Source organism: Neopelma chrysocephalum, unplaced genomic scaffold (assembly GCF_003984885.1).
Source record: "Neopelma chrysocephalum unplaced genomic scaffold, ASM398488v2 Primary Assembly neopelma1_25, whole genome shotgun sequence".
Classification (NCBI taxonomy): Eukaryota; Metazoa; Chordata; class Aves; order Passeriformes; family Pipridae; genus Neopelma; species Neopelma chrysocephalum.
Genome location: NW_020897694.1, coordinates 7,457,256 through 7,477,674, shown reverse-complemented (window position 1 = coordinate 7,477,674; position 20,419 = coordinate 7,457,256). Strand labels below are relative to the sequence as shown.

Here is a 20,419-nt window from a genome sequence, read left to right as displayed (position 1 = left end):
AGCTGGCTACTTCCATAGTGAGGGGTTATCTCCTGGTCTCCAGCTTGCCTGTAGAGTAGGAAAGTGAATCTTGTTTGCTTCTCTACAATGTACTGTGGGCAGTCAATTTTTCTTCACACTGAAAAACATTTAACACGGTAGAGGAAGGAATATATTTAGGTTGAAGCAATGTTATAATGGTACCTACGCATATAGGCTGATAGTTGCATGGTATGGAGTTACTATAATGCACCAAAACCTCCTTATGGTGATCTGTTTCTGTGAGGAAGAAAATGCAATAGTTGATTGATTTTTGGCTTGATACGAGTTCCTATTTTTTTTGGTCTGCAGAAAACTAACGAGATGCATGTCGCAAACTGTCATCACGGGTTCTTTTTAAAATAGCAGTCAGGGATAGGATTTGGCTGTGTAAAATATTTTCTGGCAAACAGCGTACTGTCAATTTTGTGTCTAATTGGAACTGCCATTAAGCCTTAGAACTTTAATTTGAGAAGCAGTACAACTTAAGCTGCCTTTCTCTAAGCAGAATTAGCTACCTGTAGTGATTAACATGTGCTTCACAAAAAGTAGGAACAGGCTGAATCAGCTTCAGAGTTGGTGAATTTGGCACTGCTGAAAGAAGATGCATTTGTTTGAGATTTGAAAACATAATCATGAAGATTTTAATCTCCTTTGATGCTTTATGTAACAGAACACCATGTGATCTCAGGATCTGTGGTGTCGTCACTGTTCGCCCTTCTTGTTTTTCTTGATCATGACCAACCACTATTAAACTCAGCAAACTTTGAATTGAAGCAAGTGGATAATCTTTAACAGGCAAGGCTTTGCGATTCTTGAAAGCGCTGCAGAGTTCAGGACTTGTGGTTAATAGTGGAATGCTAATGCTGACCTTACGGCCACCAAGGACTGAGAGGTATTTCTTCCAACCCTCTGTCTGGGGAAAACTAATCAGCAGGTACTAAATAGATGCCTCAATGAAAGTGACATTTCTTCAGAAACAAGGTCCTGACCAAATAACCATGAAAGTGTTATTCTTGGAGCTGGAACAGCATCTGAAGAGGTATTTATATAAAGTTTTTAATATGTAGATGCTTGATTTATTTGTTTTCCTTTTTTTCTTTTTTTTTAATGGTTCCTTTAACTATTTTGTTGTCCAGATACTTAAAAATGCTTCTTCTAAATCAAGGTGCTTGGCACTTGTTAGACCTATTTCAAACTAGGAATATCATAATGGTTGAGAGTACTGTCATGCAGAGTTGTTTACTTATTCAGTGAAAGTCTACGTCTTGAAATATTTACTGCAGAATTTAAAATAATCCATATTATAAAATGTTTGCCATTACAGTACTTTTCTTTCCTCTTTTCAAAAAAATGTTGTTCCAATTATTCCAAATCTTAAGTGATGTAATACTAAACCAAAAATGGGAATTTTAATAGGGTTTGTAACTTAGTTGATAGTAAGTTTATATTCATTCAAATACTTTTTCATACATAATATACACTATCTTCTGTACTGTCACATGATTAAAGAGAATTTAGGTAATCAGTCTTGTTAAATGTTTGGAGAGGCATTGAAATACAGCTTAGTCTTCTGCAAGTTTCATTTGTTAACCTCCTTTTCCATATAAATAGTGAAATATGAAATGCATGTTTTTGATGTGGTTCCTTTTTAGTGTTTAAAGTAAATACCAAGTAACTTGGTGAATCAGAAGAATTATTTTACTGAGTTAAAAATACATGACAGTGGGGGGAAAAATAACCCTGACTTTTCATGTTGCAGAGTTGTTTTTCTGTGTATAGAAGGCAAATACCCATCTGTGGGAGGGAGCATGGAATTTCTGATCTCTAAACTTCTGATCTCTAAACTGGTGCTTTTGTTATGGCACACCCTTTAAATCCAACCCCCTTGATCCTATATAAATTTTGACAAATATCAACTAGTACATATATTTAACTTGACATTTTTGTCATGCTATGTTTGTGGTATTGCCTGTGGAGAATAGCTTTCCTCTCTGAATGGTGCCTCTTCAAAGAATATGAAATTATACATTGAAAACCTTTTTCTAAAAGCTCAATTTTAATTTTTTCAGTAATCAGCAGTTTCTGAAAACATGCTTGAACTTTTAAATGGACATTAAAAATTATACTAAATTAATCTGAATGTGTAAGGAACCAGTCTAATGGATATATTCTATAGTAGCAGTTGATATATGATGGCAACAGGTATGTTATGAATGAGCAGCATGTGTGTACAGCAGTGACTGGTGTCATCATATATTACTGAACAAGGAAGGTAGTATTGAGAAGATTGTTTCCTACCATGAACCAAGCTATTCCATAAAATGCGTAATGAAAAAAAATGTGGCAGAATAGATTTGTGATTTTCATTAACTTTCCTGCATTTCATTAAAAGGTTTTTGTTGTAACTGACTTTTTTGCTGATACACATAGGAGCATGTTGTATCACCTCTAGTCAAAGACCAAAGTCTGCATCTGTTAACATTATACAGAAAATGTTTACAATTTTTCCTGTAGTCTTATTCAGCAAGCTACTTTCTATTTAATTCTCATTTGCTTTTGTTTCCTCTAGTTTCTCTTGCAGAGATGCTGCTTTTCCCTTTGTTGTTTTTCTGTAGGTTAGAATTGGCTGGCTGTCACGTCACCATTGCAGGGTCAGGCATTTCCTTTGAAACTTACAGGATACTGACATGGTTGGTGAATCTTCTCCCAGTTGCAGTCCTTGGTCGAGGGTAGTTAATAGCCTACTGAGAAGGACTCGTACTATTAATAAAATTAATACTTTATACATATTTTCCATTTTAAGTTTGGCTGCCAGAACAAAGTCCAAGATCCAGGGTTTAGGCTCTGGAGCTCCACCAAGTTGCCTTGGAAAAGGGATCCCTAATGTCTGTGTGCTATTGGAGAGCTGTCTAGCACTAGGCAGCTGCAAGTGGGGATATCAAGGGATAGAAAACCCACTATATTTATGAACTAATTGTTCTTACTGTTTTTAAAAGACAGGATGTAATTCATGATTAGGCAAATATTAAATAGTTGTACTCTAATATGAAAAAATAAAACAAAAGTCTGACAAGCCCTGAAGCCTATTTAAAGGTAATTTTTCACTCAGATCACATCTCGATCCTTCCAATGACTTAAAGGATCCTTTCAGGTACCTTGACTTCTTTTAGTCTATAAGTAAATGTCCCCAACCCCAATCTCGGAATCAGCTCAGTGCTTCTTTTCTACCCACTTCAACTTATCAACAAGTTGTTTTAAATGCTGAGTTCTTCAGAAATGGGGCTGAAAAACAGGTTTGGGCAAACTAATTCAAGGCGGGAGCGTATCTGAGTTGCAGCAGGGCTACCCTGTGACTCAAACATTCACTTGTAAATATTTTTGTTTATAGTTGTCATAACTGCTTGTACTTGAGCTGCTGATTGATGTTGCTGTTCACCTGACCAGGGCCTCTAGCAATTAGCAGTAGCTGGGAAGAGTCAGAGAGGAATTCCCCTGTTCTGTACCTGGATGGGAGGTTGCCTAGAGTGGATTTTAGAAGAGATGACTTGTCCTCTGTGCTTGATGGGACACTGCAGCAGTCGTTCCCTGGCTGCATTGGCAGAGCCGGAAGAGGGGCTTTAAATCCTGTATCACAGCAAGGATTTTCTCTCCTTCCCATGTCTTGACAGGGTGTCGCAGCTCATGGTGTTGATGCTGTAGAAGAATGGCCACTGGGCTAACACCCTTTGTGAGAATGAGGAAACATACCTGGGAGCTGTTTTGGACTCCCATGCATTACACTAAGTGGGTTACGCATCTCTGACTTCTGATGCTGGAGTTGTTTGGGTTTTGTTTTTGTGGGGATTGGGTTTTGTTTTAAATTTTTTTAAGCCACAGAGGTTTAGGGTGTCATTGTAATGACAGTGGTTTCTGGAGGATGAAGTAATTGTTTTTCAGAAGTGATACATACCTGGCATAATATATATGTGAGCTTTGGACCTTGGTTTGTACAAAAGACCCTTGGAACATCTAATGAAACATTTTAGGTGGATATCCACCAGAAAACAGGCATCAGCAGTCTTAGGGAGCAAACAGGACTGCTTCATAAACAGGGTTCCACACTAAATTTAGTCGTCTCTGCATAATGACAGTTACCCAGATACTGATTGGGTATGAAATAATATGCTGTAATCTTTCCTTTGCAATGTGTATTAAAAGATTAAGAGTATGTCTTCTGCCGTTTGCAGAATGTCTGGCTCAAGGGTGGCTAAATGTGGGTGGTGTCTGCCCCGCGTGGCCACCATGGATCCAACAGTCTCATGTACTTGCTGCTCATAAGCTAGAAGATGCTGTCGTGTGGAAAATGAGAGCTTCTTACTGCCTGAGGTTCCTTTAGATGATCAGCAGGGTTACTGAGGAAGGCTGAATCCCACTTGAAGGAGAAACAGGCTGTCAGGATGTTCGGGCTTTATGTAGATGACCTGGACCAATGCCAGCTATTTGCAGTCTCTGGCCTAGAAGGTACTCCAGGGACATGTTCAAAATATGCTGAGCCAGCACATCTGCGTTCTGTTCTTTTTGGTTTGCAGTGTGGCAGGGTTACAAGAACAGTGTTGTGCTAAAGTAGGTAATACATCTCTAAAGCCCTAAGGCACAGTCAGGTTAAATTAAAATTTCGATCTAGTTGTCTTTAGGTAATTTTTAAGTTTTTAAGCACACCTCATTTCACAGTCTTACATACTTTCCCAGGTGTCTTCCATTCTATTTCAAATCAATATTGCTTTACAATTTATTCCTTCAGCAAGGAGAGCGTAAATGGTATTTATGTAGAGATACTGTATTGGGATTTCTGCGGTTGTGAGTCAGCAGGATTTTTGTCTCTTGATTTACTGAAGCTATGCCTGGATTAAGAAGCCTGTAAGAGCTTTCGCACTCCAGAGTCGAGCTTTACCTGTTTTTCAGTGCCGTACAGAGTTGAAGCATAGGCATTCATCGAATTCCTCTCATATCCTTGTTTTCACAGGAAAGGGGGTGGGGGAAGGTACAGGTTAGGCAGGAAATCATCCAACAAATGCTCAATTTGATGGCTGATAAAGGGGAGCAAGACTGGGATGCACTGCACTGTGCAATAAATCAGGTCACGTTCTTACGTGTTTCTGGAAATTCTCCCCCTGCTTCCTGATTGGTTGGAGGTACATGAGGTTTGATTTCTATAAATTAAAATCTCCATTCAGGTATAAAAATTCCTTTAAATACACTCCAATGAATTTAGCCTGTTAAAGTGCAGTTCTGCTTGGGTGGAACAGCAGGTCTTGAATTTTCCTTATATTTTTTTAGGAGGTCACCAAATGATAAACTGTGTGTTGAGGCATAACTAGAGTAGAGTATTTTGACCACTCAGAAATTAGGAAATATGGCATTACAAATTTTTGTAATATGCATGCGTTAGAGCCAGAGGAGTTAATCTGAAAGTCATTCGCTTAATTATTCATTGATACTTCTGATACCTGTCAAGCCATGTGCCAGTGATTGCAGAGAGATTGAAATTGTGGGAATGTAAAAGGTCCATTGGATAAAGGTCTGTTGTCTTAATGTATTTGCTAAAGAAGAAAAGTGGCATTGAATTCACAGCTTATCGTCTTCATTGTCCTACATGTGTTAACGAATTGCAGTGTTGGAAGTTTATTATTATTTAACAGAATGGACTTAAAAATCTTTCTGCACAGCAGGGTGGGAATGAGCGATCTGCCACCTTACAAGCTGAGAAGGGGTCAACCTCCATTTGATCCTGAGGTGCTCATTTCCCACACGGAAGTCTTACTTTATGTTTCGTTTCCTTACTTTTCTCTTCATCATTGGCTCTTTTTACTTATTTCAGTAAAAGCTGGGGTAGGGCACTTCGTTCCAAACTTCCTGAAGACCATAGGACAACACAGGTTAATTGCAGAGGTTTTGGTTTTGTTCCTAGCAACTTTGAGTTGGCTTCTAGTGTGATAGGTTTCTGGTGTGGGAAACACAGGCATAATTTTAAGTGTTGCACTGAAAAATGGCCATCAAAGGGTAAATGATATTCAGTGAGAAGTGTAGGCCAGCTGTTAATGCCATATAAATACTTTCTTAATAAGCATGACTAAATTATTAGCTGATCCAAGATTTTCAATATAGTTTCAAGGGGAACAATTAGAAAAAGGGGAGGAGGTGGGAAAAGAGAAAGAAATTGATTCAGTGGTTAAAACAAACAAAAAAGGCACACCAGGTGTAAGCTTTACAAGGGTCTGTGGATGGAAGAAATGGAGGGGCTTAAGGTCCTCCATCCCCCAATTTCCACAGTTAGCACCACTCAGTAAGACAGTATTTCCATTTTGTTGCAGAAAAGCGACTTTTCTGTAACCTTAAGGAAACAGAAGATATTAAGAATTTTAAAAATAATAGAAGGTGACCGTTCTCAGTTATAGGTAAATTTGGCTAGTTTTTAATTTGATTACTAAATCTCACTATGTGCTATCGAGGTAGTCTGGGGTGGGTGGATGTCAGCCATTGTCCTGAAGTTCATCCTGGGCTATTTATCCTTTTGGTCAGAGATGCCTTTTAACATAGATAATTTCATCTTTCCAAACGCTCATCATGTCAATGTGCCAAAGTCCTTCCTATACTTGCCATGCTCTTTTCTTATGTTAGGTGTAACTTGAAATGCTCCAGTGACTCTCTTTCCTCCCCTCTTCATTTCATTTTGGAGTATGTGCTTGAAAAATATGTTGTACAGTTACAACAAGTGGGATTAAATGCTACTGTAAGTGGTTTTTACCTTGAGGTGTTCTTCTTGCCTTTGAGAAAAGCATTACAATTGAAGAAGCTACACGAGACTAGGAAATTGAACACACTTTATGAGTTACATCTAAAATTATTTAAGCCTAATTTCACACAAAGGAAAAATTAATTTCAGCTCCATGCTTTGGATAGTGAAACTTAGAGGTTGTAACATTTTATCACTTTCCTATATATGCTGATTTATGACACTAAGCATCTTTTCCCCTTCCATCCTGGGGACAGTGTCAGCATGCAGAATGATATTGTCTGCAGCTCTCTGGAGAAAAGAAAATCAATTCCTGGCTCAGATGTCTCACTTAAAACTTCCAGGATGCTAACATGGTTGGTTGATTTCTTCCTTTGCGGTCCTTGGTCAAGGGCACTTGAAAGGATACTGAGGAGGGCTTTCACTTTTAATGAAGTTAAATATTTTTCACTTACTCATTTTAAGGTTGGATCTCAAATTAGGGAAGCCTGTGCTTCCCAAGCTACATGTTACTGAAAATGTATAGCTCTGTTGAATTTAAGTGGAGTAGCATCTGGATGTAATTTCAGGTTTTGAGTTATGATAGATCTCAGTTGACTCTGTGGGGAGACTTTGAAACTCAATGGATATACATAGAACAGGGTCCTTCATCTCAGCTGCATTGCTAGATGGTTATCTGTGGATGATCTCAGGAAAGGGGATGCCATATATCCCTCTCCAAGCATCCAGATTGCTTTAAGATGGCTCATATTTCCTTGCAGAGTTCTCTCTGACCAGTAAAGAGTGGATCCTCTTTGTTTGGCTATATCCAGGTACTTGATATGGACCTAATGTTTTGTTTTGTCAGCATTTGAATTGGTAGAATCACGATAATTCTCATTAAAAACAACTGAGGTTGACTTAGCAATTAGTTGTCTGTCAAAGAGAAAGAGGATATCCTCAGAGGAACCAGTAAGAACCACTCCTTGTTTGTCTTTTGATCTTACATGGTTATCTTCTTGCTTTAAATGCAGCCTTCTGTCTCTTGTGCAGAGCTCACAGCATGATACTTCTGTGTATGCACTGTGATTAGAGATGCTGTCAGGTTATTTCCAGAGCCCCAGTAGGGTGTATGTATTCTTTCCACTAAATATTTATTTAGTTATGCTTGCACATCTGGAAAAAAAAAAAAAAAAGAAAGTATAGCACTTCATTTCACTAGTGTCTTGTGTAGCTTTCCCTTTTATCTGTTTTTTTTTTAATTGAACTAAACCCAAATTTCTAGCAAACTAATAAACTAAATTATAGATGCAAATAACTTTGCTATAGGGGAGAAAAAACACACATTTAGGAAAACTGATAGAGTAATATCTCATAGCAAGAGCTTCTTCAATTTAGAAGTATGTAAATTGAAATTTGTAGAATTCAATCTAGAAATGAAATATATGTTAGCCTTTGGAGCTGAGCAGTAAGTTTGGTTTCTTTAAAGCAAGACCTTATCTAAAGATCTGGGACTAGAAAAGGAAGTTGGCTGAGATTCTGTGATCTTTATTTAGACCGTCTGACGTGGTGGGCTTGTGGGGGTGTGGTTTTTTGATGATGGTTTTCCTTTTCTTTCTTTTTTCTCTTTTTTTTTTCCCCCCCTTAGTCTGCTAAAACATATATATATGACTGACTGTGGGGAAAAAAAAGTTCCCTGGACAGCTTCTCTGGTTATATACCCTTATTGAGATGAAGAAAAAAAATTATGGCCTATTTAAATAAATAAACATTTAGTCCTTGATGTCAACTGCAGCCAGAGTTTCCTCGGTTGGTTATTAGCTTGGAGCAATTTTGTATAAACTGGATATTGGGGAGGGGGGGGGAAGGGTGTCTCTCAATACACAGAGTTTTGAATGTATGAATTTTAAAGGAGAATAATACTCTGCTATTTATTCACCATTTTTAGATGCCAAGTGAAATGCACAGTCAGATGGAATCTAATTACTATAAGCGTTTTCTTGAGGAAAAAGCAGATTTTAATTTTAACCTCTTCAGTACTTGTTATTCTGTAGTTGGAAGTCCACAGGATCTGAGCCTGTCTATAGCATAAGGTGAAAGTGTGCTGTGACAGAAATTGCTGTTTTCTGATATGGTTTCTGGTGTGATGTCTTTGTAACGTAGTCAAAAGACAAGATTCATTTTAAGTTCAGGAGATGCTTGTCTAGGACTTTTAATGTTATAATCTGAAGGGAGCATACTTGGACAAGATACTTGAAAGATTTTTTTTTTAAGTGAAAGAGTATTTTAACACACACAGAAATATGCCAAACCAGACTTGCATAGAGACAGAATGATTCTGTGCTGCAGCTTACCTCATTATGTGCTTAAGATGAAAAGCACTTTTCTGAAGTGCTAAGCAGGAATAAATTGAGACAAGAGGAAATTATTTAGTGGGAGAAACAGTTTTTAAGAACTGAAACACTACAAAAGGTGACGCCTACTAAAAAGTCCTTGATTACCTTATATGGAGGATCAAAGATGCTGGTTAGCTACTTCTTTGCTATATTGTACTCTCCCCTGCTGGTTTCTCAGTAACCCATCTCGATCTTCTATTACTTTATGCAGTTTGTGAACACCTGGGGTACTCTATAGACATGCAGGCTTCCAAAGCCTGTGATCCTGTGTGAGTGGACTCAACAAACGGCCTTCGTTGCATATCCAGGGCTAACGGGCATAAATTTGTCTAACTCAGTGCAAACCCAGAGCGGCTTTACAGAAATGGGGAATTCTGCAGCCTTTCTCACCTCTGCTCCCAGGAATGTAAGGTTTTGCAGGAGTCTAATATCTTCTATTATCTGTTAATGAGGTGTTAAAAGAGGTGATTAGAAGGTTTTGAGTCACAGTAGACATCTTGACGCCCTTCTAGTGTGAAATGGAGTTTGGAGGACTATTTTCCTTAAATCTTCCATATACTGTTTTATTTCATAAATGAGATATTTTTAAAAAGCAACAGCAAAACCCCAACCTTTAAATATGCAGTTCAGTCTCTGTCCTTGTCAGGCAGATAACGTGGTGTTGAAATGAGAACGTCGGAGATAGTGGTGCTCTCCCCTCCTCCCCAAAAACGTCATCCCAGTTTCGGGGATGAAAGTAATTAGTGTCCTGGGGTTTTTTATTTCCTAGATGATCCGAGCACTCAGACCTTTCTCAGCCCTAAAGGGACACTTATGGTTTGCTTTTTTATGGAGTGGGCAAAGCAGAACGTGCATATTAATATGCAGTCCTACTTATGCAGCTGATAGCTTTCTGTTGAATCACAACTCTGCTTGTAGGCATCTAAAAATAAATGACAGATTTTGCTAAAAGCCCACTGAAGTTAATGGAACATGGTTAATGAGTTTAGTGGGAATTTGATTTAGGATCATATCTGTTATCTCTTCTTCATGAAGATTAATATAGATTAAAGAGGGCAGTGTTATTTATTGTTAATTTAGTCTGTATTAAATGGACTAATGGTATTTGATAACTATCAGTCATTATGACAGCACCAACAATCATCTTAGAAAGCATCCATGACATTATTTTTACATGTATAAAGGAAACTACAGACAAATGTCTGCTATCTGTCTTGCAACACCTGCAGCAGGGGTTTGGAGGGTATGTCTGTTCAGACCTGTGAGTTTGCTGTCTTCAAGTTCTTTTATAAGAACCTGATTAGCAGTGATAGAATTTATTTATACCTACTCTGCCCCTGAGGGGACCCCTGGTGGCCTAGTGGTTAGCGTGCAGGACTCTCACCTCTGCGACCCAGGTTCGAATCCAGCCAGTACCCCGGGCAGATGGAGTCCGTTAGGCCTGTGAGGCCATCCATCTATGAGAAGGTCACTCTAAACAAACCTACGTCCTGAGGACCTCACTGCCATTGTCCAAGCTTGCTTGGCCCCGGCAGATGAACCTTAGGATTAAAGGGTGGGCTCAGTTCAGCGCAGGCTGTGTCTCACCTAAAAAATCCATTGCGCAGGCTGGAAAGGTAAAAGACCTTTCCCCAAATCTTCGTTCGCGAAGATGGGCCATTACATTACATTACTCTGCCCCTGATTAAGAAGTTCCAGGGACAGAGTTGCCCCAGAGACTGTGTCCAGCTGCAATATCGATAATTGTCCTGACTAATTGCCATGGGGAGGAGTTATTCAAGACATTACTGATTTTCAAGCCCAACCCATCATAAAACATTAATTTAGATCAAGTCTAGGACTGAAGCTGATACAGACTCCAGTACAGATTATGTGGTTCTGGATCTGTTTATCGAACGGCTTACTTGATCACTGAATACAATGAGTACTATCATGTGTAGTAAGTAAACTCTGCAGAGGAAGTGGTTGAGTGAAGTGTTCGTACATGGTTACTGGTTTGTCCATCAGGAGGTTGGAAGCTGGAGCCTGATGCACGTGTTCTAATGTGTTGCTTCCAGCTTACATGCTGTTACACATTTGTGAGTCAGTGCAGACAAGGTTTTTTTCCAAAAAACTTCCTTTAATTTTCAGCCTCTTAGGTGCTATCTTGTGCAACTTCCCCAGATATCCTAAGAGTTGTGTCCTTGGGGGATGGATGCGAATACTATATGGTAATGGGAAAGTGGCTATGAGGAACTCTTATTCTTAAATGTGACCTCCCTGTGAATAGGATTAGTTTCTACTACTCTGCTGGCATTATTGAATGAAAGAATAGTAGACTAGGACAACATAAATAAACTAAGAAGGATGATGCAGATACGCAAATGCTAAATTTAGCTTTAAGATGATTACTCCGTGCCTCCTGGCTTTCCTGCTTCTCTGGGAGCAACACCTGTGATGTATGTGACTTGTAGCTCTTGGAGAAGTTTGCTATAGAGAACAGAAGAGGTTTTTGACTTTATTTTTTTTGTGCCTTTAAGTACTGTAATGACTCGATGAAAGTGCAGGTCTAGAAAATAGTGTTTTTAGAGGTTGGCTGTTTCTTGTGGCAGTATTTTGTGTTGGTGTAGTTTAGCACTGGGTCTCTTACTAAGCTGTTGTTACTGGTAGAGAGGATCACTTGAACGGGCAGTGACTGTAGTTGCTGTGTTTCATGACATGAGAGCATAACATTTGTTGAGAAAAACACCAGTTAGGTGGGGGAAGAATATTTTCCTGAATTATTAATGCATGTGCTGCTGCAACTTTTAAGACTATAAGTGCCATTATGGTGCAATTTAAAGATAAGTGAAGAGGCACTTTCCCTGTTACATTGTAGAATAGTGTCAGCTGACCTGCTAGAAATCCACAGGTTTGTGCCGCTTTTTGTAGACGATCAGTGGCTGAATATTTTTTTTCAGAAATAGTTTTATGGGCGCGTAAGGTGTGTGCAAGGGATAAAGGGGGATCTTTGGAGTCTGAAACAGTTTTATCTGCAGTGTGTGAGTATCCTGCCTTTACTGCCTTGCACGGACGAAGCGGACAGAGCTGCCGGGTGTGGGGTTTACTTTCCGAGACTGAAGTTTGCGGATCTGGGGCCGAGGCGGCGGTTCGGGTCGCTGGATAAGCCGTGGGAGCCGGCACCAGCAATGTCCCGCCCTGGGTCTGTCCCCGGGTGCGGCGCTGCCGCGCGCCAAGAGGTGGCGGTGTCGGCGCGGCCACTGGCGACCCCTCGGCGCGTCCCGCGCTCCCGCCGGGCCGTGCGGGGCCTCCCCACCGCTCATTGGCCCGATAATAATAATAACAATAATAATTATTATTTATTATTATTTGTTATTTATTTTTAATCCCCCCTCCCCTGTTTCTGCGGGTGCGGGTCAGCACGGCGGGCGGCGCGCCGGCACCCGCCGCGCCGGGATTCGCGGTTGTGGGGGGACGGAGCCTCCTCCCCCCCAGGCCCCCCACGCGTGCGGGCCCGTCCCGCGGGGGCGCCGCTGGCCCGGGGAGCGGGGGGGCGCGATAATGAGATGGGGCGGGGCCCGGCCGGCGCAGCCAATGGAAGGCGGTGCCGGCGCATAAATGATGGGGGGGGCCAGGATGCCCGGGTTTTGTGCTGCGCGGCGGAGCACTGACCCCGCGCCGAGCCGGCCGAGTGCAGCCCCGCACGGCCCCGCAGGGTCCCGGCCCCGCCTCGCCCGGCGGAGCGGCCCCGCACGCAGACACGCTGCCGGGGATCGCGACCTGATTTTTTTTTTTTTTTCCCCGTGGAGCGTTTCTGGCCGCGGTCGCATGAATGCCCAATGTTGTAGACCGGTGGCAATGGATCTAGGAGTTTATCAACTAAGACACTTCTCGATTTCGTTCTTATCGTCCTTGCTGGGCACCGACAACTCGTCTCTGAGGCTCGACAGTAGGTAAATAAGTGTTGTGTCCGAGCGGCTGTGCCGGCGCGGCGGTGGCGGGGCAGGTGAGCGCCGGGCTGGCTCCTTTGTCCGGAGGAGCCGCAGCGGCGGCACCGGGCGCCCGCCTCTCCCCCTGGAGGTGCTGCCCTCCCCAGCGCCCAGCGCTTCTGCCGCAGCCTGCAGTCGAGCTCCATCTTTGTGGACTGTTGGGGAACAAAATGTAGGGGTACTTGGTTTGGCAGCGGGCGGGGGGGCTCGGGAGCTTCACAGGTTGCTTTGCTGCATTGGAGCATCCCGGTGAGGCGGCGGCAAGCCAGCGTGAGGATGACTTTCTCAGCCAACTGGCTACCAATGCCCGCGTCTCTTGTCTCTTAAATAATTCAGACGCTGCTAATGTTGTTTTTTTTTTCTCTCTCTTTCTTTCTCTCTTGCAGCTCCTCTGGTGCAAGCGTAGTAGCTATCGACAACAAAATCGAGCAAGCGATGGTACGTACCGATGGGGGCATAAAACCTTGTTCGTGTTTGAAGCAGTAAACAATATGGGGATGCGGCGGGCGATGGTTAACCCGTGCGGGGACGCGGTTTGGTAGCGGGACCGGGGATGGAGGAGGAGACACAGTCTTGGGTTCAGGGGCTTTTTTTTTTTTGTCTGCGTGTTGTTTGTTTGGTTTTTTTTAATTTATTTTTAATCGATCAAAGGCTTCCTGCGGGGAGGAACGCGCACGTTTCTGTATCGATGCCGCGGAGGGAATGACGGCATTGCGCTTGGCTCCTGCCTTCCCAAGCAATTGATCGCGGCTCCATGCGGCGGCAGAGGGGCGCTGCTGGGGCAGAAAGCGGCTTGTGTTTGCGGGGTTTTACACCCCCAAAGAGGGGGCGTTCCGGGGCACTTTTCATTTTATTTTTTTAACTCTACTCCAAGCGCAGGAGAGCGCAAGCCAAACGAGGGCATCCTCCCCGGGCTGTCTCCGGGGCATTCTCTGCCGCCATGCTCTTCTCTCGGCGGGCGGCACGGGCATCGCGGTGTCCGGAGCCGGCGGCTTTCTTTCGGGGGCCGCCGCGGCCTCTACCCCGGCCCCCGCCCAGGGCCCGGCGCGGTGCCGGGGGCCCGGCCGCCCTTTGTTACTGGAGCGGTGCCTGGAGCCGCTCTCCCGGGAGCCTCTCCGGCTGTTGCTAGGCAAACTGCGAGCCTTTAACTCCCGGCTATAAATAACTCGGCCGCTCATTGGCCGCGCCACGCCCTGACGTCACCCGCGGCCGCGCGCGGAAGGCGGGAGGGAGGGAAATGCGGCAACCTGTGCCCAGAACTGGCTGCAGCCGGCGCGCGGGGGGCGGGGCCGGGGGGCGGGGCCTGCTGCCTTCCCCGGTCCGCACGTGTGTGACATCCCGGGCCCTGCGAGGGACTGACCCGGCCCGGTGCCTTCGCTGGGATGCAGAGCTGGGGGCACACTGGCTCTCTGCAGAGGGGGATCCGTTGCATCTCCGGCTGGGCAGTGTGGGAGCCTGGGCCTGACGCTGGACTGCTTTCCTAATGCACCCACTCTCTTGTGCGTTTCAGGATCTGGTAAAGAGCCACTTGATGTACGCAGTAAGGGAGGAAGTGGAGGTCCTGAAAGAGCAAATCAAAGAGCTGATCGAGAAGAACTCACAGCTGGAGCAAGAAAACACTCTGCTAAAAACACTTGCCAGCCCAGAACAGCTTGCCCAGTTCCAAGCACAGCTGCAGACTGGTTCTCCTCCTTCCTCTTCCCAGTCACAAGGGACAACACAACAGCCTGCTCAGCCGGCATCACAGGGTTCAGGGCCTTCAGCATAGCTCAAGATGTCGTTGCCATCGTGATTGCTAGCCTCTGGATTGCCCAGAGCAAGAAGGACTAGCGGGAATCTGCTACAGCCACCCTTCATCCATTTCAATGCATATTGCAACCCAGACTGGGGACTCCATGCCCTGCATACATCAGGAGAGACTTCTTCCCCCTGTATTATGCACTCATCTGTCTCCCTCTTCCCTCTCTTACCCCTTTGGCTTGAAGGAGTCTTTGTTCTTAGGTTGGTTGAATAAAATAAACTTCTTCCAGAGAATTAGCACAAGTACACTGGGGACTTGAGCAGCTTCTGCAAATGGCTGAGAAACGAAGCTGCATGCCTGAATTTTTTCGGTTTGTTTTTAAATCTTCCACTCATCCAGTGATACAGCTGATACAAAGTGCTTTTCAAGCTTGGAAACGTGAAGAAATGGACTGGAGTAAAAAGTGGTGGCTCAGTCCCCTGTAGTGCATTGGGGTTCCAAAGTGTGGACTGGTGCATAGGATCTAAGAGGAAGAGGGAGAAAGGTAATTTCAGTGTTTAACCCTTAATTGTCACCTGAAACCTTAAGTGCAAATATTTGCACCGTTTTCTGAAGCAGTGGACAGGTGCATAAAGCTGTATTATATATAGAAGACAGGTAGGTGACATACAGTTGTTGGGTCATAGGATAATTACAATGAAGGTTAATTGCCTACTGTATATTTGTGTATTTAGTGTAATTACTTTGTAAAATAGAAAACTGTAACTATTTAGGTTGTACAGATTGAAGTTTAGTTGTTTCATTGGCTGATCTGAAGCAGTTCGGAAAGTTGGTTTTTTTTATGCTACATAAATAAGAATGCACCTACACAACTGTTCAGAATTTGACAGATTTATGCTGTTTGTGTAACTTCTGAAGTTCCCTGGCTGCTGATTATCTTGAAGTAAATCATTGTTCATTGTAGTTTGGTTGAAGATGGGAAAAAACCACTCCAAAAATTATCAAGCCCTGCTAGCAATGAATTTAAAAGAAAAAATTGGATTTCCCAGTATGAATTTTTTGCATATGATGTGTATAGTAGTATGCATATGTTTTTGTGCATGTTCTCTACAGTTGTAACACGTCAATGTATTTAACTGTTGCACTTGTCAACTTTCAATAAAGCATACAATGTTGATAAATCACTGTTTGTATACTGTACTGGTGTTAACTGCAGTCACTTTCAACATGTTGCAATGCGGGTTTTACATAAGCAGTGAGGTCAGGAGGCCAAAGCCTGGGTGCAAGATGCTGAATGTTGGCTTCAGAGCTTTAGTTTCAGCTGAAAATGCAACTCCGGCTTTCCACAGTTCTTAAAAACAGAGAGGCTGTGAAGTCAAATGAAGGAGTGGGGAGTAGGGGACCTGACTAAGCCAAGCTGCTGGTTTTGGGTCAGTCCTATGCAATCAGGACTGTAGGAGCACAGACATCTGGTATATGATCAGCCATGAACATACATATAAGTTGTTTCCTACTGGCAAACTGGCCTTGCCCGGGTACCGGTCATCCCATGCTGGCAGCAGCTCCCACACCCTTAATTCAGGGTGATGAAGGCACTGAGCGCTGCAGCTTCCCAGCAGGTCAGCCTGTATTAGAGTATTGTTCTGCCTTCTGAGAAATATTGAGAAGAATTTCCAGTTCTGTGTGTAGATAAAACTTTTCCTTAAGTTTGGAAAAAAATACTTTCCTCTTTAGTAATTATGATTAAACTGAATCTAAGCCTACAAATGTCCAGGTGAATGACTAGATGAGATGCGTTTAGATCGATAAGCTGCAACCAGGGGAACAAAGGAATTTGCAGTTTTACATGGTTGCCTAAAATGTGAATACAAGGAATGAGTTTGACTTAAATGTAAGGATTAATTACAACGGGTTTTTTATAGGGTCATATGGCTGCTCATTCCATGTCATGAAAATCAGGAGATGCTGTTCTTGTAGAGCTTCATGTTATTGAGAGTAACCGAGTGTAGCGAAGGAAATAAGAAGGCTGAGGGTTCAAAGGTAGGACAGGTTGCTCGTTTGTATAACTTATAGCTAAATTCTTGCTTTTGGTGGATCCTCATCACGTAGCAATTCAGGCAGGCACTGCTTAGCTGGATCACAGCATAAGTAGTTGAATTACCCTTATTGGGATTGCCATATCCAAGTGCATGCGTGAGTGTGTCTCTGTGGGAGTGTGAACTTGAATTCGTAGTTTGTGTTCTTGAGATTTCAGTGTACAATTTAAGTGTTCTTAATGAGGAAACACCAGAGAGAAATGCAAGATTTTTCTTTTTCATGGATTAAGCTAAAATTAGAAATTGATGATGGCCTTTGTGGCAGAACAGCACTTGAATTATTTGGATCTGACAAAAGGAATGCTAATTTTGGTGCATTTTAAAGCACTTAATTGTCTTCAGTTGCCTTTATATTCTGACTGTTTCTTTAGCGCTTCCAGGCCATAACATTGTGAAAATTGACTTTTTTATATACTCACACAGATTGGCTTTCTCACCCACCTAACTTACCAAAATTTGCAAAGAATTTTGTTTTTGTTTAAAAATGAAATTGACTTCTGTGATTATTTCTTCTACTTTGTTTGAAGAGCTGCCTCAACATATTCTAAATTCAAGATTTTTTTTTTTTAAACTGTTCTTTAATGAAGGATCTGGAAGTCTTCAGGTTTTTTGTTAGGTAATACAGTAATAATTTTAATACACTGTATTAACAGTAGCAAATCAGTGTTGACAAATCTGATAATTTATGTATTGGATAGTTTTAAAACTATGGAGCTGGTTCTTGGAGCTGTTTATTTATTGGTAAAGTTAGTCCGAGCAACGTTTTGTTGCTGAGATGATTTTAGCAATAGCTCTGTCAAAGATGCAGCCTCTCCATGAAACGGATTCAAATTGACTAAAATTGCACTTGAAATCCAAACAAAGAGTAGATGTTTGTCAGTTGTGTTGTAATACTTCTGGAATTAATTGTTTTGATTTTTGCTTTTGTTCTAGAACATATAATTTTCCAGAGAACTTTTAAATATTGTCAGTGGTCAAGAGTGTCATCTTTTTCCACAAAAATTTTTGTACAAACTCTGAGATGTTCGCGTTTTCATCCACGGTGAATCATTAACTGTAACCTCTCTTGTATATGTCAGGCTTTTTATTGTCTGCATATGTCCAATTCAGTAACTCTTTAGGCTGTATTCAAGCTGTCTGTCATTTAACTTCTTGTTGTCAATTAGCTGCACACTTGCTTTATTTTTAACAGCAGTATGATAAACTGATATAAGCAAATTATCACTGAGACCAGGTTGCTGGTTTTTTTTTCCTCTTGTGGCTTCTTTTTTTTAACCTGGTAATTTTTTGGCAAATAATTCTAAGGTGAGTCCAGGTTGTTCAGATTCTGAGGACTCTGTAAATACTTGTGTGTGCTGGCTGTGGCTGGGATAGAGCTAATTTTCTTCACAGTGCCCGGTATGGAGGCTATGGTTTGGATTTGTGACCAAAACAGTGTTGATAACAGAGACGTTTTTCTTATTGCTGAGCAGTGCTGATACAGAGTCAAGGCCTTTTCTGCTTCTAATCCCACCCCACCAGTGAGTGGGCTGGGGATGCACAAGGAGCTGGGAGGAGACACAGCCAGGACAGCTGACCCAGCCTGGCCAAAGGGATATCCCATAACATGTGGCCTCGTGCTGGGCACATAGTTGGGGGAAGAAGAAGGAAGGGGGGATGTTCAGAGTGATGGTGTTTGTCTTCCCAAGTTGCTGCCACACATGATGGAGCCCTGCTTTTCTGGGGATGGCTGAACACCTGCCTGCCCACAGGAAGTGATGAATGAATTCCCTGTTTTGCTTTGCTTGTGTGCATGGCTTTTGCTTTGCCTATTAAACTGTCTCTATCTTAACCCATGAGTTTTCTCGCTTTTCTGATTCTCTCCCCCATCCCACTGCGGGGAGGTGACCAAGTGACTGTTGTGGAAGGAAAGAGACATATGCTTCAATAACATGTCTGGAAACTGTCCAGAGAGCACCCAGACAAAACCTCCCAGCAGCAAGGGAGCAAATGCAGTGTCTTAAGAGATGACTCTCCCTAATTCTTATGGAAAAAAATCAATGCCTGGGAGGCAGCTTCCTGTGTTTCAACTGGAAAAAGAACATCATGAGGCTATTTGGGAATTACCACCCTTGATTTTTGTAGCTACAGTGAATTTATTTATCCCAATACAAAGAATTTTAATTATTATTTATTCCTTGTAGGGTGAAATAGCAGCACTCGAGCTTGCTGACTGACAGCATACTTGTTTAGCTTTAAACGTGCCACACAGAACCTCTCAAGCATCTGAGTACCTTAGTAACAGTTTACATCTTACAGATGATACATTATTTCTTATCTTTCTACTCTCTCTTTAAGATTTTGCTTTTTAACTTCCTGGAGAATTTTCTGCTGGGGTAAACCTGAAAGAAGATAGAAATTCAAGGAAATTACCCTAATTCTAAGCCTTGCTGTTGAGTGTTACTTCAGATGTATGAAATTAAGTGGAGGATGGTTGCTGGAGGGAGCTCCTGGGAAGTCTGGAATGAACTTAGGCATTTGAAATGTTTGGCGATATTCTGAAAAACACCTGCCACTGGCCCGATTCTTTTCCTGCAATGAGTAAGCAGATTCTTCTGACTGCATTTATTTACTATGTGCTGAGCTAGGCAAACAAACAGCCTGTTTGAAAATCCCAGGGCAAGGAGTTTCCAGCAGACACTGACACCTGCCCTCCTGAATTGGGGTCCAATTTCCAACAGGAGCAAAGCCAAGCTCAACAACAAAGTTAAAAGCCAAACCATAAATCAACTGATTTCCTTACATTGTAAATACATCGGAAAAGGGCAGCAGTTAGAAAGGGAAAATGAGCAAAACTCTGATTATTTTCCTTGAAACTGAATCCCAGGGGGATTGTCTACTGAGATGCCCCTAGGATAGTTGTGCTGTGCCAAGAAGCAAAAGAGTTTCAGTAAGACATAGCCAAGAGGCCTCCAAACTGCTGCTCAACAGGATTTGGGTACAGTGTAACAACTGGCTGAGGAAAGGGAAAACAGGTCTCAAAAACCTTGTTCTGAGCTTAGCCAGATTCTTAGGTCATCTCGAAGCTGAACTTCGATTCTTAAGCTGCATTGGGTGGGGGTGGTTTCTTAGTGATGTGCATGTGGTAATACATATTGGATGTGGTTCAAGTCATCATGAGAAAGTAGCTACAGGGAAAAAAAAAAAAGGGAAGTCATAACACTCCAATTTACAGTCTTCTAGTTTGGGCAGACTGACAGTTCTGTTAAAGTTCTCCCTCTTTGGAGCTTTAAAGGTAAGTGTAAAATGGTAAGAGGTTGAGATCTGACAAATGCAAGCTCAGGGCAAATCCACCTTAATCTTGAAAGTAACAAAAGGGTAGTGAAGAAAACTTGTCAGCCTTTGAAAAACAAAGTCAAGAAGAACAAACCTCTATGGCCTTCAGAATGGATAGTAGATCTGTTTCA

The 20,419-nt window shown here is 42.3% G+C and overlaps 1 protein-coding gene across 6 annotated transcripts in view; it reads left to right on the top strand.

Annotated features, from left to right (window-relative positions):
• The window catches only part of TSC22D1 (TSC22 domain family member 1), a 92,536-nt gene extending 76,475 nt beyond the window's left edge, over positions 1-16,061 (top strand). For 2 of the 6 annotated variants that reach the window (XM_027674324.1, XM_027674323.1), the window contains 2 exons: positions 13,523-13,574; positions 14,647-16,061. In XM_027674324.1, coding sequence (XP_027530125.1) covers positions 13,523-13,574; positions 14,647-14,904 — 310 coding nt within the window. In that variant the 3' untranslated portion in view covers positions 14,905-16,061. Of the gene's footprint in view, positions 1-543; positions 1,061-12,794; positions 13,101-13,135; positions 13,309-13,522; positions 13,575-14,646 lie in introns of those variants that run through there. The other 4 variants (XM_027674326.1, XM_027674325.1, XM_027674328.1 and 1 more) reach the window with 4 other exon arrangements.
• Positions 16,062-20,419: the final 4,358 nt, after the last annotated feature.